At 40.0% G+C, this 17757-nt stretch overlaps 1 protein-coding gene across 4 annotated transcripts in view; it reads left to right on the forward strand.

Moving 5' to 3' along the window:
- LOC103458469 (single-stranded DNA-binding protein 3) overlaps positions 1-17757 on the forward strand; it is a 44958-nt gene that overhangs the window by 13907 nt on the left and 13294 nt on the right. For all 4 annotated transcript variants that reach the window (XM_008399306.3, XM_017302553.2, XM_008399307.3 and 1 more), the window contains exons 4-5: positions 1214-1298; positions 13339-13428. In XM_008399306.3, the coding sequence (XP_008397528.1) occupies positions 1214-1298; positions 13339-13428 (175 nt within the window). The remainder of the gene's footprint in view (positions 1-1213; positions 1299-13338; positions 13429-17757) is intronic.

The raw sequence follows: 17757 nt of genomic DNA on the forward strand, positions 1-17757 counted from the left end.
CCCAGATTTGTATGTAATAACTAACTATGTTGTTTCAGTTACATTTACTTGAGCAACTTTCTGTAAACTATGTGCTTTGAGTAGTTTTAGTGCTGCGCCGATGTTGTTCCCTGTCCCCGCGGCCTCTCATCAGAGGAGAGGCAGAGGTTTAATTTCAAGTTTATCGTTACCTGTAGAATATTACTTCACTAAGTTCAAGTCGAAAATAATCCTTCATAAGAGAAACAGCGAAATGTTAAGTTTGAGATGTTCATCGGCAAAATATTAAAAGGTTTGCAATTATAATTTAGTTTTTCTTCTTTAATTTTTGTTTCTTGATGTTTTTACCTATCTTGAACAAATCAAGTAATTTAGTAGATTGTTCATTAATCCAAGTTACCTTCATGGAGAGTGATTTAGAAAAAAAACCCTGCAAAGCTGCTGTGTTGAATATAATTAGGGTAAAACATTGTGTGCATCTAAATAAAAAAAGTTATAACACCAGTTCCACCAGTGTAGAAAGTAAGTCTAGATCCCTGATCAGCCAAAGTTACCCAAACTTAATGATTTCAGGACTGATTATACAGTAAAAAGTATGTCAACATTGTTGTCACATGAAGTGTTTTACCCCCTCACACAATTCAATATTTACGCTACATGCTGTAAGTATTAACTTTAGAAATTTTGTATTTTTATGGGGGGTTTTTCTTACTTTAAGTAATACCAAACTTGTATTATATTTCACTGTCTGATTCCATCATTTAAAAATAATAAATCAAATATCATTATCAATTATTTTGTACTTGAGTAGCCTTCTACTAAATTCCTTTTTTATTCTTTCTTGATCATTTTTATCTGGATTACTACTTTTTACTTGAGTTAATCGACATTTATTTATTTATTTTTTTGGCCGTCTACCCAGCTCTGACAGTAACTCACCATGGTGTTTCAGGGATGAGAGCATTTGCTCCTTTTGCACTTTATAGTAAGACACGGGCCCTGGTATGATAATACAAGTACATGTGTGTATTTTGAGTGAGTGAGCGGCTGATTGAGAGGGTGACACTGGCATTGTGTCCCTCTCACAAAGATGCTCAAGTGCATAAGAGGTGGTTTAAGAGTGCTAGGGAGATAATGAAAGTGTGTGAATGGGTTATGATGAATGGCTGTTACACATGGGCTTGGAGCGCTCTGTTTGCTAACCTCTGACCTCTCCTTTCCCTCTTCATTTTAGCGTATTCTGGGATTTGTATTGTGCAGCTCCAGACCGAAGGGAGACGTGCGAACACTCCAGCGAGGCAAAGGCCTTCCATGACTATGTAAGTGACAAATATTGAATGTCGGCTGACGCTCGGCGTCGGTTTATCTTGAGAGTCAGACTCCGAAATGCTAGCGTCTTCTTCAGGGACATTTGGCTGAGAGAAACGCGTGCAGCGAGGGGATAGTTTATTGCTGCCCCTTGGAAAGACGCGTAAAAAGGCCTGAAATGAATAAAGTTTTCACCGCAGCAGCATAAAACGGTCTCCATTGAAAGCATTCATTTCACGAGGTTAAAGCATAAATATTATTGTTGCTTTTAGATCATTTTCAAGTAATATAATGTAATATAATGCTTACACAGAGACATTTGCATAAGTAATAATGGAAGTATACCTTCAAAGATCAATAAACTTTCATTTCTAAGGAATATTTAACATTGGAGGACATTTTAAATGTCCAAAATAAACAAACAAAACAACCGGTACAACAAATTAAATGGAATCTCAAGTCTGTGGGAACAAAAAGATGCTTGTCATTGGTCTTTGGTAGAAAGCGAGAGAGGCAAGAAATTATTGGGCTCGTTTTAATTTAGACTGACTTAGTGGTCATTATATGAGTTTTCACAAATTCATTCTTAAGTTTTCTGACACACAGCTACGAGTGGTTTTTCTTTCTTTAGGTTTTTTTTTATTACAATCTTCGTCTCAAATTACAGATTTACATTTTGTTCGTCTTTGTGATGGTAGGACAGAACAGGTTGATGGTTTTTATCAATCAGAATACAGAGAGCCTGGGTGATAAGATGTCATTTTGCTGCAGTTTCCTAAGAATGAGCTTCAGAGGTTTTTTATTTATTTATTTTTTTTTAGGCTTCAGTTCAGTGTGGGTGAGAGCAAGATAAATATAGGTCCTTGTCCAGCCTGGTGTTCAGTTGCTAAAAGAATGGCTGGCTGTGTCACATCGTATTTATACCCTGGGAAACTAAAAGTCATGGATTACTAATCAGATGTTCCTAGAAATTCAGACAAGCCTGAATCTGTGATTGCAGAAACAAGTGAAGATTTAGAGGTAGACTTGTTGTTGTTAAGTTTACGCTGAAACTACTTCAGTTTACTCTCTAGTCTGGTCTTTTGACAACCCCACATTTACCCCTCAGTGTGTGTTTCTCATTTGTGTGTCTCTCAGATCAAATGTCACCTAAATGAACTTCATGCTGTGGAGAAAAAGCTGCTTTCTCTTGACTCTTATTTTAACAAACTCAGAGCTTTGCGTCCTCCCTCACGAACTTCCACAAACATCCTACGTTTGTTTGTGTGTTACTTTGCACGTGTCTGAGGCCGTCTAACGGATTCAGCTGAAGTTTTACAAACTCATATTTCTGCAACTAGTTGGAGACGCCTGGAAAACCGACATTTACTCTGACCATTTTCCAGCTCTTAGTTTTGACTTTCTGAAGGGAATTTTTAAAAAAGGTTTTATTTTTTTATATTTACTGACATTCTTGAGAGTTCATTTGATTTGAGGGTTGGAGTTGAGCTATTCTTCAACACACAATGATATCTGGTTGAGCTTGGTGTCGCGGCCTTGATGCAAGCTGTCCAAATGCCTTCAGTGCTTCAGATGACAAGTTATTGTGTTGATGATGATGATGCATGTTTTACTTCAATTAGAAGGAACCTGAAAAAAATCATGAAGCGTCTCTGCTCTCCCTGCTGCTGCTTGTCGTGTTTCTCGTTCAAAGTCTCTTCAGACCTTTTCATCTCATGACTGGGACTTCCTCCTGAGGTGGATCAGAGATATCACAGGGTTTTTGTCTTGTTGGAAAACTTTTAGCTGATCAAGAGGCATAAAGAGCAAGTGTAGATCATAGATTGGGAGGCATCAAATGTCACACGGTGGATTCCAGTGTGACAACTCTTAACTTTAGTTGTTTTGTTTTTTATACATATGTAAAAGCTGGAAATGCACTAACCCGGCTCTTCTGGTCAATACCAATATTTCCATTTTTCCTTTTGTCTTGACCTCCCAATTCTGACTTTTTAAAATATTCCATGCGTTATAAAATGCAGACGAGAAAGCTATATGTGTGTGCATTGCTTAGCAGTTTTGAATCCAACTAGATATATAGAAAATATGAGATGATCCCTTTTATTCAACAAAACACAAGTCATGAAGGACTTGCTGTTGACTGATGTGTTTATAGACCAAAAGTTATGGGAGTTTGATGCATTTAATGAATCAGAGACAAAAAAGATGAAAGCTAGTAACGAAAACGTACCGATTCTGGTTTATTGATGCATCTCTGGTTACAGTGGCTGTTGAAGATGTTGACTGATTATTTTCTTTATTCATTAGCAAATTGCTTGTTTTTTTGTTGTTTTTTTTATGTGAAAATGTTGCAGACGTCACGATGACCTGATATTCTAAGACAGCAACCATTACACAGAGAAAAAAGTTTTCCAAACTGGAAAAAAATGAAAGAAAATGTAAACGTTTTGTGAAGAAATGTTGAAAAATTCAGTCTGCAGGTTGTAGGTGCTGAGCTCTTTTGCGAAAGAAAAGTCCCAGCATTTTGTTTGAAACTTTTTGGTGAACATGTTGTCTTTGTAATATGCTACCAATTTTAGTTGTTTACTCATTAGCAGTGATTTTTCTCATGGCTAACAATAAAGTGAGGTATAATATAGTCACGATATTTTCCCGCTACAATTAAAGAAACACTGTAACTGTGTGGTTTTATGTGTAAACATCAGCTGTTGTGATCGACACTGTAGTCTGTCTTCGGTCTGTCCTCTCTGACCAAGACTATGCGTGTGTGTATATGTGTATATATATATATGTGTGTGTGTGTGTGTGTATGTACTGTATAGTGTGGGGAGATAATGGAATAGAGTTCTAATCCGGTAATCCCAGCACTGGGCCGAGGCTAAGCCAGGGATTTGTGTGTGTACGTGTGTGTTTTGGTGGTGGTGGGGCATCTTTGGCAGCCTGCCCATAAGAGGGTGGCTGGGCTCACACCCTCCTCCTCCCAGTTAACGCCGTGTATTAATGTAGATGGGCATGTGACACGGACACTTGCTGTCTGCTCCCTGACGGCGATAAAGCTCGGAGACGGGACCGGTTTAATTTTGGCTCCAGCCCCCCGAGGCTAGCCTCCGAGCGCAGGTCCCCCTCTCTGCTGGTTTCAAAAGAACGAGCCAGTTAAAGGCAGCGCCGGAGGAAGAAAGAAATTTCACCTCGAAAGACTTTTAGTCCTGTGAACTTGCCGGATCGCACGCTGGCATTAAAGACACTCCATCACTGCTCTCGCTGCTGGATGCAGAGAAACCGCAGAAGTTGCCTCAATAGTAACTAAAACTCTTTGCAAAGGTTTTGTTGTAGCTGGTTTTAATAATTGAATTATAGACATCACATGTCTGATTTACAGGGTTTAACTTAAAAAAAAATTATACTGAGTAATTGATTTCCTTTTCTATTAAAGCCCATTAGATCTAATTCAGTGTGTTTATCTTATCACTATGATTGCCTAAATACAGATGCAGAAACTAATTTTAGATCAAATGTCAGGAGTCGGGTTTGTTGGTGAGTGTTTTCATTTAATTTGCCTGTTAAATGTTGTTAATCCTGCCCTGATTATATGTAATATGTATGACTAATTCAAGTGTTATATTCCAACAGTTAGTTTTTATTCAGTTTATTTAGTTTATTTATATGGTTCAGATACACCGCATAACTCAAATGTCAAGCCTCTCGCAATAAATCAATTAATCTCATGATGGATTAAAATGAGCTTCCATCTGCATGTTTGTTTCTCTTTCTATTAAAGACAAAAGGCTTGAAACTGGTGGATTTTATCCACTAGCTTCCGTTTTGTTTACAGAAACTTCAGCATTCATCTTTTTATTATTTCAGGGGGTTTGTTGATTTATTTTGGATATTTAAAACATCTCCTAGCTCCAGTGTTAAATGTTTGTCAGAAGTTAAAAGTTTATTAATTGTCACTTGCATTATTACTTGAAAATGATCTCAAAATACCACCGTTGCCATTTATCGCAAGCATGTGGCGACAGTAAGGAAGAAGCACCACTTTTTAGCAGACTTCAGTGTTGGTGGTAATCTGCTTCAGTTGGCTAAAAGACTGGAAGAACAGGAAGGACACACACATGCACTGGTGCAGGGGAACATTCTATGGTAATTAAACAAAGATTACATCAACACTGAGGATTCAAGATGGCCGATGGTGATTACTTTTCATGGGTAGAAAAGCAAGATGATTTATAGATAATGACAGAAATGGCTTCATCTTAAAGAAAACACACAATCTGAAACACTAGCCCAGTTATAGTTTCTAGTGGCAAACAAAAATGTAGAGCAAGGGTCAAAGGGTAATTTGCTCTATCAATATCTGTTCTCTGGAAAGAGATGGAGAGGAAAGTTAAATAAAAAATGTAAAGTTTTCATGTCTGGCTGAGATTCTTCGGTTCTCTCTGGATTTCTCTGGAAGTTGGCTGCATATAATGCTTAAATAAGAAAAAACCTGGCTTGCTATTTAACCCTGTTGAAATTTTAATTGATATTTCTGCTGAAAATGTGGTTTCTGGCTTCTGCTCAGGTAGTTTATTTGTTGATGAGATTCTCACTCTCCACTTGCTGAGTCCCTCGGGATGATCTGCTTAAAGCTTATAAGCTTCGTTCACACCTGGCATTAACGTGCATCCTAACTGATCCGATCACAAGAGGACAGCTCTTTGTTCACTCCGGCATCAGAACGTGCCGCCAGTAACTTTTAAGTAATCACTCGTGATTGGATCTCGGATCTTTGCTCAAAGACACAAATAAACGCGCAGCCTCCGTGTTTTTATTTTGACGACCAGGACCTGAGTTTATAACGTGTCGCCTGCGCTCGAGACGCTCGGGATGGGCAAGTCGCATCAAATTATCAATCTTATCCGTTTAAACTTAGTGTTTTAATCAGGATTAAACCTGTAGCGAGCATAATCAGTTGCATCACAACGCTTGTATTCCCTTTTGTTCATTACGCTAAAAGCGCAGTGCAGTAGAAATATCTTTGTGAAGGGACCGGTTCCCTTCTGGATCCAGGAGTCTGCTGGTGTGGAAGCGCATCAGGCTGAGACAGGTGGTGCATCGGTGGGCCTTGAAGCGCACACTGCTGCTCTTTGTGCTTTAGGAATGTGCCTTATACAACCCACACTGTCTCCAAATGCCGTCTCGAACCTGAACATAAAGCCGTCTGTTTTTGTTCGCTAAAAAGGCGTGATGCCACACATCCAGGCCAAATGTGCGTCCATAAGATGGTCACAAGCGGACACAGGAATTGTTTTTTTAAAATATGTTTTATTTTGTTTATATATCCCGATTGAAATTAAAGGCGTTAAAGTCTTGCCTTACGTTTTTTTTCCCCCCTTCTCTTCCCCTCAGCTTCCTTCCCTGTCTGAATTTCTTAAACTTCATCTTCTTCACTTCTTGTTCTCCTGCAGCTTGGGTTTTCTCTCCACCGCCTCCACATTACATTTTGCACCTCTTCTCCCACCCAGTCATCTTAACTATATCTCCTCTCCCCAACACTCCAGTCTACTGCTGCCTCACTTGGCTTATCACTTTGTCCTTCCCTCAAACTTTCCTGCTCTTTCACTCTCCCTCTTGGCTCCCTCTGTTCCTGAGAAGATTGATCACCTAATCTGGTGGTTTACCTACAATGCCCTGCAGCTCTTAGGAGAGGCGACCAGTGTAGAGAACATAAAGATGGTTGGACTATAGTTTGTAGTTTCACAGATTTTATTCCCTGACATTCGGTATTGGTATAATGAGAAAACGTTTAAACTGAATGAATATGGGTGTAATGAGATGTTGTAGCAAGAAAATACTAAAAGTCCAAAAAAACCAACAAAAAAAACTGACCAACAAGTTGAAAGATTTCTTCATAGCTTCTTGTTGGTACTCGATTAAGAGCTATTTCAGAGTTTTACTGAGACTAAACTGGATTAAAATCTCTTGATTTTTTTTTTGTAACTTTTATTTTAAAAATAGTTTTGTTTTGTTTTTGGCATTAACACTAATCTTAAAATCTGAATAAATAGGCTAGTGAAACCTAGATTAACATATTCTACACCCATTACTAGATCGGCACTAATCAGACTTTTCTGGCCTGTTCTGATGTACTTTGAGGTCTGACTGGCTATTTCCTGTTTTGACCGATTCACGTACATGTAAAAGAAAAAAAAAACATTTACCACAGGACCTTACAAGACTATGCCTATTTATAAGTGGCATCATATATACATGTCCTTTATCTGATTCTTGTTCAACTTAATAAACAAAAGTATGTGCTATTTGATGAGGTGTTTATGAACCAGAAACGGCGTTAGTTAGCTTTGATTTCTTACTTGAACAGGAAACAAGTGTTTGGCATCTGGTCAATGATCAAATAGTCAGTCAAGGGGAAATGGTGAGGTTCTGATTTTTGGCTTTAAAATCTTTGAATCACTAAAACAATTTGTTGACTTTTTTTTTTTCCTTTTTTTTTTTTTTTTTAAACCAAAGCAAAGAAGGATTTTCTTTAGTTTTTCCAAAATTATTCTTGACTCTGGAAAAACAGTTTATAGATTTTAAAACAAAATGTGCTGAGGCCATTTCTGCCAGCGGTGGTGTAAGCAATCTAAATATTTTCAAGCAATGAATTTCATGTCATCGGATATTCTATCAATTCTGGATTATATTAATATTCAGTAATAGTTTATCTAAGTCCTGTTTTTGTTTTGGGTTGCCAGCAGAAATGTTGCTCAATGTGTTTGGGACGTGGAGCTGCCTGTGCAGCACAATCTGAGTGCCAGCCATGCACACAGAAGAGGACAGTAGTGACTCACCTGTATAATAAGATACCTTACAGACCAGGCGACTATATATAGCAGACATGACTCTGGTGTTGCGTTTTCTGTCTTAACCCACTTTTCACCTACTTATCAGCAGCAGCTGAACTCTGTACCTTCGACTCTTACTGCTGCTGATTAAAAAGGAGAATAAACGAAGCATCAGGAGAAACTAATGTTTCTTGTAGTGCCACATGTAAATAACTTATTGTTTACAACATATATTAGTGTCAGAGTATTTTGTCCCATACAGATTTATTCTGCTTGACCTTTTAAAGTTATATAAAGTTGTTGATTTACAATGACTGCAGTTTCTGCTTATAGGTTTGTAGAAACAAGTAATCACTTAAAATAGAACCTGTCTATGAACACAAAGTAGATTAAAAGATCTCAGAAAGCAACACATCATTTCCCAGTCTAAGGAAATGAAAAAGCAGATTTCAAACAAAGTCATTTGTATCATTTACAGTTTCAAAGCCTTTTTGTAAGGCTGCAGTGAAAGCTTTTTTTTTTTTTTTTAAATCAAGAAATCAGAAACATTGACGAACCTTTCTGGAATTGACCAGCTTTTTCCCACCCATGTCCGATCGAAGAGGTCACAAAAGAACCCAGAACAACTTCTGAGTCTTCCGAGGTTGGAGGACAAATGGCATCAATGGGAGAGTTTTAAGGCAAAAACCACTGCTGTCCAAAAATAAAACACACCTCATTTCACATTTGCCAAAAATATCTCAATTACCTTCATAACCTTTGAGTAAATATTTTGTGTACTGACTGAAGTGAAACTCTGTGAAAGCTGCATCTCCTGGTAGAGCTGATGTATCAGGACGATGATCCGAACCACTTCTGCAGATCTGCCTTTGGAAGGTATTGGAGATGGTTTCTGAGTGGCCTAGTAAAAGTCCATGCTTAAATTTGGTGGCATGACCTTAAACAGATCAAATGTATCCTGATTACAGCAGTTCCCCAAGAAGAGTAGGAAAATAAAGCTGGGGTATAGAAACACCCCAGTTTTAATATCCCAGTCAGTAAAAGCCGTGCGCATTTACTGACAGTAAATGCTGACGGCTCATGGTGTTACGAGGTAAATACGAGTGTGAACATCAAATCTTTAATGTTTCAGATTTGAGCGTTCTGGTTTTGTTCTGGTTAGGTTCTGATTTGCTTGTTTTCTTGCAGCCACCCCTGCCTTCTCTCCAGAGCCCCAGCTAAGTGGATGTTGTGTCTGCAGAGTTATTAGCGCTGCCGAGCGTTTGTGCACACTCCTCCTCCTGTCTGGTTGGGCGCTGCTACCTTGGCAGCAGCCTATTGTGGAAGTGTATGTGTGTTTACGGTGCCAGTTTTGAGGACCAGCTGGGTCTTCAGAGATGGCGTTTGCACAAGCATTTGTTTCTCAGCCGTGATTGTAAGAGTTTCAGCCGTGTCCTGTTGCTTGTCGACTAAAGCGCTCCGTTTTGACGGGGCGGGTGAATCGCCTAAATCACCACTGTCAGCTTTTTCATTTCTTTTTTTTTTTTGTCGACCACCTCCCTCCTTCACTCCTTCAGGCTGTCCCCCTCCTTCCCTTACCTCGTCTCCCCCCACCCCTTCTTCTGTGTGCGCTAAGGACAGCAGGTCAAGGAGACAGTGATAAGGTACATATCAGTGTGAACCAGAATGTAGATTAGTACCTCTCCAGGCAGAGACACACACAAATATAGACACACACACACACACACACACACATGAACTCGCCATCCCTTCCTGCCTCTCCCTTTTTGCCATCCAGTGTTTATGTCTCTGTCTTTATCCCTGTGAAAGGTATCAGGCGGAGGTCAATAATGTGTTGAGCACTATTGATCTGTCCGGTAGGTCCTACGGGTGAGCGAGGGGAAGAGGGAAATGGAGAGGTATGGATCAATGCTATTCTGTATAACCCATCTACATACCGCGCTCTGCCACCCAATCAGATTCCGAGTCTTTTGTTCCCTAATAGATTATTCATCAGCGTTTGGGATCTGTACAGAGGACGAAAAGCAAACACAACATGACTGTCCTCGCAGTGAGCCAAAGCCCAGGATTAGAAATGTCTGAGTTGTAGTTTTCTGCCACGAGAAGTAGACGTTCCAGTGCTAAACCAGCGCTGGGCGAGTTGGTTCTTAACCAGTTCTTCAGAAAGTAAAAAACCGGGTCAAGACATTCTCGTTCAAAACGTCTGAGCCAGTAAATGTTTTATCATTTCTCTGTTGCATGCTGCATATTTGAGCTGAACGGGAGTAAAGATAATATTTAACCTACATGAGTCACAGTGTCACCAGGTTTCATATGGAGTATGAAATTTCATTGAAATACTTTATGAAGTATGGGAAAGTATTTAAAGACTTTGTCCTTATAACTTTGTTTAAAAGTTTCATCCATCCATCCACTTGTCCGTTTGTCTGTCCATCCGATAACAGGGATGATAGAAAGCAGGTACATTTGAGGAGGAAAAAATGGATGAATTACAATTTATATTAATGTCAGCAACATTGCTGTTGATTAGTTTTCTAACTTCACCAAAACATTTAATTCACCTGCCTGATGGCAGTACAGAGCTCACACAAAACCTCCTGTGGTTTGTGATGACGTAGTTTTACTGTGGATATTTTTTTAAACACATTTCTGATCAGCAGTGAGATTGTGATCAGATTTTAAGCTCTTAGCAGCATTATTGGATTTCTGCTGGTGATTTACTATATAAAAATCTACGGTAGCCCACAGGTACGTGTGCTTGGTCCTAAACCGTTGACGTGTTTTCTTAAAGAATTCACAAAAGTGAACTGAAACATATTCTGCTATTATATCAGCAATCAGAATGCTTTGTTTTAGGTGTCATTGGCTTAAATGTGGTGTAACTGGCCGTCGCAATGGGACACGGTTTGTTTCTAGTACAGATGGGGTATTATTCTCACCCAGGCTACATCAAAAAGCGGCTCTGGGAAGATGTTCCCGCTCGACGCTGTGACACAGCATCCGTGCAGCTCCGTAGGGTAAGGCCATTAAAATGCAGTTTATGGTTTAAACAGCGTAAATATTTCTAGGCATTTGAAAATGTGTCCCATGGGTTTTGTTGAACTACCTTTAGCTGCTTTAAATGAAAGGAATATATTCTTGTCAGTTGTGCTTTATGCCAAGCATTAAAGCTTCTTGACTGTGTGTTTCTTGCGTGGTTCTCAGCAGCCGACTTTTCCCGAACTTGACAGCAGGAAGAGAAATTATTCAACTTAACTTTTAAAATGAACTAATTAGCTTGTTATTAATGCCTCATTCCTCTACCTGCAGGTTTCTTTAGCATTAGAAGTCCTTGTTTACCTTCTGTGCTGACTGGACTTTCTGTATGAGTCAGAGTTTTTGCAAGATTTTACCAACAAGCTACTCTTTTTCGTTATGAAAACAAAGAAGAAATATTGATGGCACAAAAAAATAAAATAAAAAAAGTCTGCTGGATCCTTTAGTATTTCCTCAGGCCAGTAGGTTTTGATAAAGCCCGACTGCATGCTAAATCTACGCTCCAATCTTGCTGGCGGCAGTCGCTCGGTCTCCACACTTTTTAGTTTGCATTCGGTTTAGGTTGTGCAAATGTGAAAGTGGATGTGAAGAATTATTAACAATGATGCTCCATAACAATAAGAAAAGATCTGCAAATCGACTAGAACGACAAAAAATGTTTTTTTTTTTCTCTTCCAAACAATATCTTGGTTTTTCCTGCTAGCCCTCTTTTTCTTCTTCTATTTCTTTCTCACTCCTCTTCTATCTCCAAACTCACTCTCTGGATCTCTCTCTCTCTCTCCTGCATCTTCTTACTCTCTCTCTGCGCTCCTGGAGCGGGGGATGCCAGGGGGACAGAGTGCAGATAGGACCTGTCGCCATAGCAACAGCTTCTGCAAGCTGCTGACACCCTACTGTGGGGGTGGCGGGGGGACTGAGGGGGCTGAGAGGAGGAGCAGAAGAAAAGGTTGTGAGGGGGAGGCACAGTGTAACGGTCGGGGCACAAGGGGGGTTTGGGGTGGGGGCTGAGGGGGTCATTGATGGAGCAGAGGAAGCTGTACAGAGGACACAGGAAGAGGGGGGGTGAGGAGGCAAGGAGGCAGCGACCCCGCGTCTACCCCTGGGATTCAGTGCCCTGCTCATGTTCACAAGCAGAATTAGCATAATGACGGGAGGGAGGCGCGTTGTTTCAGTCTCTGTGTGTCGGTAACAGATAAAGGAAGAACGGAGAGTGTTTGCGTACATGTGTGTGCAATTAGACGGCAATCCTGTCTTCCAGGCGTACAGTAGCATCACATGGACGCCGAGCGCTCTGGAGGTGTGCGTGCTGCTGGATCGGGGGTCTTGAACCCCCTCCACCCCTCTGTTCTCGCCCGTAGCCTGCGGCCCTCCCCTGTCTGTCTCTCTGTACTGAGGGGCTGCACTTTATAAGCCTGTGATGCAACTCTTTGTGTGTCTGTGTGATTTTCCCGTTCATGTTTCTGAGTGCTAGTCTGATCTTTTGTTTTTGTTTTTTTCCCAGCTTGCTTATGTAAGCACTCTGAACATGTATTTTGTTTTACGCGTGTTGTCGAGAACACACTGCAACATGTTTAGCCTGCTAGCTGCTCTACATCTCTTTCTGTGGTTTTTATTATTACAGATTTTGCATCATCTTCAAATCTGGAAAAATATTGAATTTGATTTTAGGTTGTTGGGTTTTTTTTGGTTGTTGGGATGAGAAAAAAAATTTAACACATTTAAATTCTCTGGTTTTATCTCATGTGCTCATTTGTTGACATGATGGAAGTCTGACCTTTTTGATTTAATAAATTCTCTCCGACCCAAATGTTTTTGTTTTAAGAAAAGATGCTGATAAAGTGTTATCAGTCTGTTCTTCCCTTCTTTTTTGCCTTCATTCCTTCTTAACAGGTTCCATGTTTAAGTCCTGAGTAATGCAGAAATGTATCCTAAATATTGGAGGTTAAGCCTTTAAAAAAGACCGGTATATCGGACTAGAAAAGTTTGGACAAATCTGTAGGAACACTGCTTTGTTATTTGACTCCAACAAAGGGAAACTGTTGTTGTTACACGAGTTAAGTTTCCATTTAAACAAAGTCCTTAAATATTTTGCATGAACTGGTGTTACACAGGTTTTGTGATTTCATGCCCAGTGCGCTGGCGTTGTGGAGCGGAGGGTGATTTAGCTGTCATCTGTGTGTTTCAGAGCGCGGCGGCGGCGCCGAGCCCGGTGATGGGCAACATGCCCCCCAACGACGCCATGCCAGGTGGTCCCATGCCTCCAGGCTTCTTCCAGGTATAACCTGCCTCCTCTCTGCCCACTTGTTATATTGTCAGTGTCTCTCATTCATCCCTCTGACCACTCTTCAAAAAAGATTACAAACAACCAAGTAGTTTAAAATTTAAAGGCAGTTTTGTAGTATGAAGACTAATTGTTCAGAAGTTGTCCACTGAACTTAATTTAACAAATTTGTTTTGTTTTACTGTCTGATAGACAGAAAATAATACATGGTTCTCAAATTTTTTTTTTCATAAATAAATTCAAATCTGATAAGTGTGGCATGGACACACTTATCAGAGCACACTTGGCCCCTTTTGATACTTTAAGATATGTAAAATAAAATCAAAACCATATTTAGGTTATGAATCAACGTTCGAAGCTTTGAATATCTCACATAGAACAATTTGTGTGCCTGTGTTTAGAGGTGCCAGATAAATGCAAAACACTAAGCAGAGGTGTAAATGTTTCATGAAGTAGTTTTGATTTGTGAATATCTTTTATTGTTATTTGCAACGTTCTCGGTGAGCGTGGGAAGATGAGACACAAACTCAACTAAACATGTCTGTTTAAGCGGCTCACTGTAATTATTACTCAGGTTTGCAGTTCTGGGAGTTTTATTTACCTTCTGAGTAAATGAGGGCGATCATTTACTCAAAACCAGCTAAGACTTTACTCGACCCGACTCTGTCCATTCATCTGTGGCTCGGTTCTCACTCCATTGACGCTTCAACCATCCCGTGTCCATCTCTCCGTTCCACCCATCCATCTCTGTTTCCGTCCCCTCTCTGACCCGTCCCAGCTCTGTAGCGCCAAACGGGGGCGGGGAGGGGTTTCCGTGTTGGAGAGCCTCTAAGAGCGAAGAGAAGGCGGCACACCGATGTGTGCGAGCACCCACAAACAAAAAAAAAAAACACATGCTCTCACATCCTCTGCGAGGCTGCAGCGTGATGGACAGCGGTGGCATTTGGCAGGAGGCGCGATAAGGTAGCGGCGAAGAGTGGGAGCTAAAACGCGGGTGACACAATATAGAAGGAAGAAAATTAGAGTGGAAAAAGAGGAGGGAAATGTAAAAGATGGTTGCTCACAGCACTGAGGCCTCACATCCTAGTGGTGCGCTGGCTCGTTGGTGGTGAGGAATAGTGAAAGCACGACTGTAAATAAGGAAGGAGGGGAGTGAGTGTGTGTGTGTGTGGGGGGGGGGTGACGACGAGAGATGCATGGAAGTGCTATTTTTACCGTCGGTGGGAGAGTGAGATTGGGCGCGGGTTTGTGTGTCTGTTGTGTTCAGGGGAACTTATTTTTCAAGAGAGCTGCTTTGCTTCACAACACATTATGCAGAATCTTGTTTCTATTCTTATTAGTGCTGTGGTCAGTGGCATGTCTGACTCCATAAGAAAAAAACATAAAGAGCATGTAAGAAGCAACACACCTACAAGTTAAGTGTTGCACAGGAGGCAAATCCTGTTTTATTACATTTCAAACAAGATCAAGGCGACAGCTATAAAGATTTCTTCCACCTTATAGTTTGAAGAGGGGCTTTTGTGCCAGTAAGCTTTGAGCTTTTATCAGTTTGTTGCTTTGATAATTAAATATTTGATAACAGCAAGCTCCTACTTGTGTTTTTATTAAACATTAAGGGATCCCTTCACACATAACTTTGATTTAAATTAAATGTTTACATATTTGAAGGCCGGTTTAGCACATTTTTTTCTGAACAATATGCTTGTCTTTTTTTTACAGAACAAATGCACCTTATGGATTATTAAAAAGCATGACTATTTAAATTTTCTCCATATAGAGAAGCACTGACAACAGAGTTTTTTTGTTGTTGTAAGACTGTCATTTGTTTCCAACTCAAATTTCTGTTTGAGATTAATATACAGATATTTCGAAAGGTTTTTGAAATGCCATTTTTAGTTTTCATTGGTCATTATTTATTTAAAATAAGAGCAGTGGCAACATCACATGGTGTTAGGAAAAAAAAGGTTTGACTTAAATTGTCATACACTTTTAAACTTTGCAAATTGTCTTTACTATCCTCTGTTAGCAATTAGCAGTTAGTTTGGGTAGCATTATGCAAACAGCTTTGTGTGTATATTCAAGAAAATATGGTTTGTTTACTATATTAAAACATTTCCAAATCCAGCATGTTGGCTTAATGGTCGAAAGGGTCAAATTGTACAATCTGGCCTCTCATTTGCCTTCTTGTTGTCTGCTGAAAGTCTTACTCTCTCCTGCAGCCCAAGTGAAATGCAGACCTGCCTTCTTACACTCCTCCAACCTACTTTTAAACCTTTCACTTATACAGAACAAAGTCAGCAGTAAGTCTTCTCTCAGTCACTGCGGCCGCACTGAACAGCACTAGCGCTAAGCATGGTGTGTTCACTGGTTGGAGGAAAAACGGTTGGAACTGACTAGTCGTCAGGTCAGGGCTGAAAATCAACCAATTTTGACCAGTTTTAGATTTAATTGTAGAATTGAAACAAATGTTACACAAATGAGCTTGTGTGTTTTCAGGAAGTTAATGGGATTTGAATAAAACATAAAAATTAGAAACCAGTGTTGACCAGGAAAAGCCGGATTAGATCTGCATTGGGCCTGAAAGCTTAGAGTCAGGGACCAGCTTGTGTCATAAGGTAGAGATAGTAAATATTAAATACATCTCATGTATTTAATATTATTTATGGGTCACATTTTCACAATTTGTTTCATTTGAGAATGAAATCTGGAAAACGTCTAGAACTTACTTGTCGTGTTTTCCAGCTTGAAACGCGTCGCTTATTAACACCTAATTTTTTTTTTTTTACTAATGTCAACGCACTTTTGCACCAAACATTTGCATAACCAGTGTAAGAAACAACCTGCTTTAGGTGACAGTGTTATAATTAGAGACATTTGTTGGTAAAATGCCATTTTTGTAATTGAAGTCCTCAGCAATTGACCTAAATCCACGTTTCTGCTTGGCTGAAAACCACCGTGTGTTCAAGAAAACTGACCCTACTCACAACATTCATTCATTTTTTTAAAATATGTTGAGGCACTGACCTCTTCAGACAAGTCTCATTAGCTAATGACAGTAAAACAATGGTGTATTTATAATCTGTACTGGATGTTGCCATCTTTCTGGCTTTCTATCCTCGCACTGTCGTCTAAATTTGGTGTGTTTAGAGACAGAAGAGATGATCTGTCTGATCTGGAAATGTAGCAGCTTACAGTCTGTTGCGGTCCTCTGAAGAAAGGATATCAGGGATCATTTATGATTGTAAAGCACATCGTAAATAAAATGAGCGCTGTCCAATCAGGGCTCGTCTTTAACTCATCCACTGATTAGTCACAAGATTTAAGCTGATCACAATAGAAAAGGAGAGAGTACGCAACAACGGCAGACCTTCTACAAAATGACTGAGCAAGGAGAGTATTAATCAGCAAAGCAGTCAAGATTAACCTGGTAACTCTGGGGGAGCTGCAGAGATCCACAACTCAGGTGGGATAACATGTTGACAGTGTAAGCCATAGACATAACAAATCTGGCCACTTTGGAGGATTTGGTAAGCAGATAGTTGTTGAAAGTTGTAATTAACCCCATTTTCAGTTTAACGTAGCAAACATGGAAGAATGCGCTCTGGTTAGACTAGACTGAAACTTTTTGTATGAAAAACCCTGCTGAGTGGTAGAAAACCCTGAAGAAAAAGAAAAAAGATCTCCCACTGAAATATATTGGCAGATGCATCCTGCAGGGATTACTTAAACAAAATAAGATACAAACTTTCAAAAGCATGTGTAATTTTTCTTCCATCCACTGCTATGTGGAGCTTACACATAAAACCTCGTCTGGTTGTGAAATGAGAACTTTTTGCACTGTACCATTTCTGATGATGCCTTTAAGAGCCCGAGCAGTGGATGTTGCTTTGAGACGTATGTCACAACAGGTTACTCTGAACTAGTTATTCTCAGGCTAACTTTGAGCGCTCTCTCTTTCTCTCTTTCTCTCTTTCTCGCTCTCTTTCTCTGTGTGTGTCCGGATGTCTTGGAGGGAAAGGTGGAAAATTCCACTTGCTATTTGTGAATCTGCCACTCATTGTTTAGGAGGGGAGAGCTGGAAAAGGGGGGGAAAAGTAAAACATTGAACCTTACTGAAGAGGGTGTCGCGTAGGGACGTATTTATCAGAGGTTTTTAACCTCCTGTCTCTGGTGGAGAAGTCAGCGGTATGATGTATGAGCGTATTTGTGTGTTGGCACCGGAACTCGACTCTGTGATGAAGTAGGCTTCCAGAAATGCTTCTGTATTTTTGTTTTGTTTATTTTGTTTCTGGTCAGCGTTCTCGCCGGTTGCGAGTCTGTGCC

This window comes from Poecilia reticulata, chromosome 22 (genome assembly GCF_904066995.2).
Source record: "Poecilia reticulata chromosome 22, P_reticulata-male-v2, whole genome shotgun sequence".
Taxonomy (NCBI): domain Eukaryota; kingdom Metazoa; phylum Chordata; class Actinopteri; order Cyprinodontiformes; family Poeciliidae; genus Poecilia; species Poecilia reticulata.